Source organism: Vitis riparia, chromosome 16 (assembly GCF_004353265.1).
Source record: "Vitis riparia cultivar Riparia Gloire de Montpellier isolate 1030 chromosome 16, EGFV_Vit.rip_1.0, whole genome shotgun sequence".
NCBI lineage: Eukaryota > Viridiplantae > Streptophyta > Magnoliopsida > Vitales > Vitaceae > Vitis > Vitis riparia.
Window position 1 is genome coordinate 13,154,043 of NC_048446.1, and position 5,929 is coordinate 13,159,971.

General features: G+C 35.3%; 1 protein-coding gene across 1 annotated transcript; it reads right to left on the reverse strand.

Annotated features, from left to right (window-relative positions):
• Positions 1-1,188: 1,188 nt before the first annotated feature.
• On the reverse strand, positions 1,189-4,442 carry LOC117933491 (receptor-like protein EIX1). The gene has a single exon (XM_034854869.1). It carries the CDS (start codon positions 4,359-4,361, stop codon positions 1,251-1,253), a length of 3,111 nt encoding a protein of 1,036 aa, XP_034710760.1. The 5' UTR covers positions 4,362-4,442; the 3' UTR covers positions 1,189-1,250.
• Positions 4,443-5,929: the final 1,487 nt, after the last annotated feature.

The following is a 5,929-nucleotide window of genomic DNA, read 5'->3' on the forward strand; positions in this document are numbered from 1 at the left end:
AGTTATAAAAATATAATAATTTAATTATTTATAAAATATATTTATTTTAATTAATTAAAAATTTTAAAAGTAATTTTTTTTTTAAAAAAAGTTAAACGGGTCGGGACAAGACGGATATGAGAATTTCTCATACCTGCCCCGCCTTGTTTAATTTTTTAAATGAGACGAAAATGAGAATTATTTTAAATAAACAGGACAAAATTGGGATGGAGGCGATCTCATCCTGAACCCGCCCCATTGCCATCCCTAATTCCAAGTGAAGCCTACCATGATCTCATATCGGGGATCAAGGAAATCCTGCAAAAACAACTCTAATTAGCTTCCACTAGAGTGATAATTTCACTTAAATGTCTTAATGAGTACTTCAATTATATACCTTGATTCTTACAAGAAGTACATTATTCATTCATCTTGCTGAAATAGCCTTGGCTATATGGGTAACATTTGCATGTCTAACTGCCTCCCAATCAAGTGAATCCTTTGCATCATGGATTCTCTACTTTTTCACCCTGTATTGGAATAAAATCCCCCCAAACTATCCCGATCAAAAGAATTATCTTCGGCCTCCCCCATCGCATTGCATTGTTCTAAGCAACTAGTGGAACTTTCCATACCATAAGGATTGGATTCTGTTGTCATATTTGCTTTCAACTTGGAGGCAGAAACAAATTGAATTTGATCCCTAGTTTGACAATATTCTTCCTTATCATCCTTATCCTCCTCTACCAAGTTGCATGCGCTATCATTCCTTGTTGAAGGAAGGGGAAATAGAGCAACCAGGGTCATGCATTCAGTACCATGATCTTAGCATTTGATGTTATAGAATAAATCCTAGCCAGAGACAAATATAAGAAAACCATGAATAGAATGCATTGCTATATCATCATTCAACAAACCAACAAAACTTATTTGTCAACAAAAAAAATTGGACAGTATTTTGAGATTCATCTTTTGTATGGTTAAGTTCTGGTCCCAGCAGAAACCTTCTGCACATCCAAAGGAACATAGACCAGTTCAAGTTTTGGCACCTAAGTCATGGCTAAAAATGATCTTATGAGCTACCAAGGACATTGCTATAGTACTCTGAAAACTTTTGAAAGAGTAAAATTAACCTTACGAAATTGATATTGATCAATCAAACAAGCATTGCATATATCAAGACCAATGGCCAAATATGATGAATTTCACTTCAGCTCCGGGTGGTAAATATTGTACACGATATGATGAAAAAGGAACAACATTGATTGCCCTCAATGTCTACTCTTTCTTTTCACCCACAATGATCTATCGACAATTTTGTCTACAAAAAGGAAGTAGGCATCACCCCAAGGTTTCTTTATAGCAAAAATAAGAAAAGGAACTAAAATACCAACTGCAAATCCCAGTCCCATGCTCAAATAAAACCACCCATCAATAAAACCATTGCCATTTTCTTCATCTTCAACTGGGCCTCCTTTGTCTGAATTCGCATCTTGGCATTTTACAAGGAGTGGAGCTCCACAGAGACCTGGATTTCCAGCAAAAGATGACTCAGGGAGAGTATCCCATTGTCCCCCAGTAGGGATTTCACCCGAGAAGTTATTATTTGACAGATTTAGAGAAGCCAAAAATGTTAATGAAGACATGCTTGGAGGAATAGCACCTGAGAGCATATTATTTGAAAGATCAAAAGATAACAACTCACGTAACTTCGAAATGCCTTCTGGAATTTGGCCACTCATGTAGTTTCTTGACAGATTCAGGACTATCAAGCCAAACAAATTCGTTATCTCCCCAGGAATTGTACCATATAAACTGTTGCCCGAAAGATCCATGCTAGTAACCAGGGAAAGAGTCTTGGTATATTTTAGAGATTGGCCTTTCATATTCACGAGCAAGCTCTCCTCATAGTATCGACCTCTGTATGTCCCATACAGTAGATACTGGTTTACTTTTTGCTGCTGAGCCATGGCTTTAAAGTTACCAAAACTAGATGGAATGCTGCCAGTAAAATTGTTTTCAGCAAGGACCAAGACTTGCAGTGAATTTAAATTTGAAAGCTTGGAGGGAAGCCCTCCAGAAAATGCATTGGACCTCAAGTTAAGAATTCTAAGTCCCACAAAACCATCTCCAAACCATGGTGGAATGTTTCCTGATAATCTGTTGTTTCCGAGATCCAAAGTTTCCAAACTTGATAAATTTTGGAAGGTCGGGGGGATCATTCCTGAAAGACTGTTATTGTTCAGGTGTAGTGATTGAAGTTGTTCCAACTGACCCAAAGCTCCAGGAATCAAACCTGTCAAGTTGTTGTTTCCAAGGTCTAGAACCTTTAGGTAAGAGCAATTCCCTATTGTTGAAGGGATGCTTCCTTCCAAATTGTTGTTTGAAAGATCAATGACTTGAAGAAACAACATATCTCCTATAGAGGCTGGGATTTCTCCAGTTAGCTGGTTAGCTGAAAGAGAAAGGAAGATCAAGTTTGGCATGGATTCAGCAATTTTCAAGGGGATAGGACCCGAGAAATAATTGTTGGTTAGATCTAGTAACTCGATCTCAACTGTTGGAAGGGGAATAGGTCCTTCAAAGAGGTTGAAGCTGAAATCAATATCAGCAAAAGAGGCAACATCTAATGGATCTGGTAGCTGGCCCTGCAACTGATTGAGAGAAACATTTAACAGTGACAGATTAGAAGAAATATCCCAAAACCAGTTTGGTAGGGGACCTGAAATGCTAGCATTTGAGAAATCAAGATACATGACCTCCTTCTGAGACTTTAACCAAACTGGAAATGTAGGACCTAAATGGCATGATCCCATATCAAGATACCGGACCTGGAAAGGAGGAACCCAATTGGAACTGACATTCAAAGTAAAAGAATTGGAGGCCAAGTGCAAAATCTTCAGCTTACTGAGTTTTGAAAAATGGGCTTCCGAGACAGCTCCTTCCATATGATTAAACGACACATCAAAGGTATCCAGTTCATGGAGCTGCCCCAAACTTTCTGGAAGAGTTCCACTTAGTTCATTCCCTCCAAGTCCAAACATTTCTAGATGTTGCAATGTCCCCACAGAAGCAGGGATGGGACCTTGAAGTAAGTTGTAGTCGAGACTGAGTTCCAACAGATTTTCAAGCTGACCCAACCATTCTGGCAATTTACTGGCTAATCTGTTATTGCTCAATCTCAAATACATCAGACCAGGCAAAGGTCTCTTAGAAGGACAGTTTTCAGTTCCTTCCAAAATCTCCGGTAAACTTCCTGTCAAGTTATTTCCCGAGATATCTAAATACATCAGATTGCAAAGTTTTCCAATGGAGCCTGGAATCCCTCCTTCAACATTATTTTCGAACAGACCAAGATGAGTAAGGAATGTCATGTTTCCTATGGAAGCAGGAAGTTTCCCATGTAATTTATTTGAACCCAACTCGAGAAACTCTATTTTTTGCCAGTTTCCTCTGAACAGCTGAAAACAACTAGCTGTAAGATCATTGTTCATGGAAAGATCCAAGTACTTCAAATTAGGTAGCTGACTGAGACCAAGAGGAATCCTTCCATATAAGCTGCTGCTGCTTATATCGATGGATACAAGGCTACTACTGTTCACAAGCCACTCAGGGAACTTTGAGTTAAAGTTGTTACCACCAATGGCTATAACAGCAAGTGATGTAAAGTTAACATAGTCAAGAGATGAAATGGAACCAGATAGACCACATCCTGATAGATGCAGATCAGTTAAGAAGGGAAGCTTGTTTAATATCTGAAGCCAGTTTGACCCTATCATTGAAAGGTCAACTTGGTTCATCTCAAGATGCTTCAAGGAACCAAGGCCAGCCATCCATTCAAGATCATCAGCGGTTAAACTTCCAGAAGAAACATCAAGATACTGTAAGTTAGAGAGATTTCCCAAATTTGAAGGAATTGCACCACTAAACCCAGCATTGGATAGGTTCAGATACTGCAAATTCTTCAATGATCCAAAGAATTTTGGAACTGGGATGCTTTGAAATGTGTTGAAGCTCAAATCTAAATGTCTCAAGGACTTGAGTTTTAATAAAGAAGGTCTAATATCTCCACTCAAGTTCCAATATCCGTACCTGCTAGTGGAATCAGCAAAACTCAATGGATATGGGTTGTGCAGATCAATTCCAATAACAGCTCCAGTACTATTTTCACAAGCGATTCCTCGCCATTGGCAGCAATTGCTCCCACTCCATGATGAAAGCCGGTCCTCGGGATCTTTGAGACCCCTTTTGAGATCGACAAGAGCCTCTCGATCATACTCTAGACAAATTACCAACTGAGTTTCACCTTTGCAAACAAATTCTCTTGCCACTAAACAGAGAATTGCTAAAACCAAACTAGAAACCGAAAATCTCCCCATCATTGATTCACCTTTGGAGTGACCAAAGACACACTAGATTTCACCTTATACTGTCAGATTTCTTGTCTTGCAAGAAAATGTTGTTTTCTAGAGAAGACTTGGGAGATGAATAAATTGCATGGAAACTCATTTTCCAGAGAAGAATTGAAAAAGATTTCATGGATGAGTTTAGGAAGAAAAGTTGAGGAACTGATTAACAAGTCAAAGAACTGTCCATATTTTAGTAGAGTAGATAAGCTTTGCCACCTAAAGTGTTGAGATTAGAATTTAAAAGTTTTTAGACCTTTGAAAATCAGACATCATTTGTCTTATTAAATTCATAATGACAAGCACATGCAAACACATAGTTGATTAGAGTACAAGAAATTAGGCCAGCTGATGTAGTAACCATTTGACTTAATATAGATAATCTGTTTCAACGGGATCGTATTGATATTCAGGTTACTTATTTTATTTTTATTATGAATAGGAAATAAGAGTTAAAAGTAATATTTTCAAAATCGGATTGATCATTAAATTGAAAAAGATACTAATTCACAATTCAATGGTCGGACTAGTGGTTGAACCTTAGTCAAATCGGTGACATCATAAATATATAATTTATATTTTATTAAAATTAAAATTAATTTTAAAAAATAAAATATATATAATTAATATTTTTAATAATATTTTATTTTTAAAAATTGATATTCCAAATTAAATTATAAAGATAAATTTGAATATATTAATATATAAAATAAAATATGTAAATATTTAAATATGAAGATATATTTAAGATGAAAAAAATTATAATATTTAAGTTTATCCATGTATTTTATTATTTTAAAATTTTAAAATTATTATATTAATTAATTATGGTATTTTCATCTTATTATTAACAATTATTATACAAATCAACTTTAACGTAAATAACTAAATAATTATATTTGTTTAAATATTTTATATGATAGAATTTTGAAAAGACCATTAATATATAAACGTTACAATATCATATTAAAATGGGTGACTACCACACAAGTTTCTAGCTTTTTTTGTGATTTTTATTATTTAACCAAATCCCACATCAGAATTTCATAAATTATCTTGCAACATATATATAACATATCCAATACTAAGGCAGCCCAGTTGATGGTGAGGGGCTTGGCAGTCGGTCCAATTTTCGGCTGCATGAAAGGTAAGCCCATTGAATGTTTTGGTCTCGACCGTTTTTTCAAAGACGGTCCGACCTGTTGGACAACATTCGACACTAAGATTCAATTTCTTCTTGCACTTCTATCAGGGTTCTAGATGTACTTTAGTTGGTACACTTTTTCCTTAGTAAACATACTTTATCTTCATAATACTTTTTCCTATTACTTAGTAAATATTATCCCCAAATATTTTGGAAGTAGAATTGATAATTTGAAATATGCAAAGTAGATTATTTTCAACTACACGTCTTCTAAATTCTTGTTTGTCACAAAACTTATTTCATCCATGAATCAATATGTTTTTATTTTAGGAAGAAAATCCAATATTTTGACTTTTAAATTTTTAAATTTTAATCCTTTTAAAATTATTTTTATTTTGAC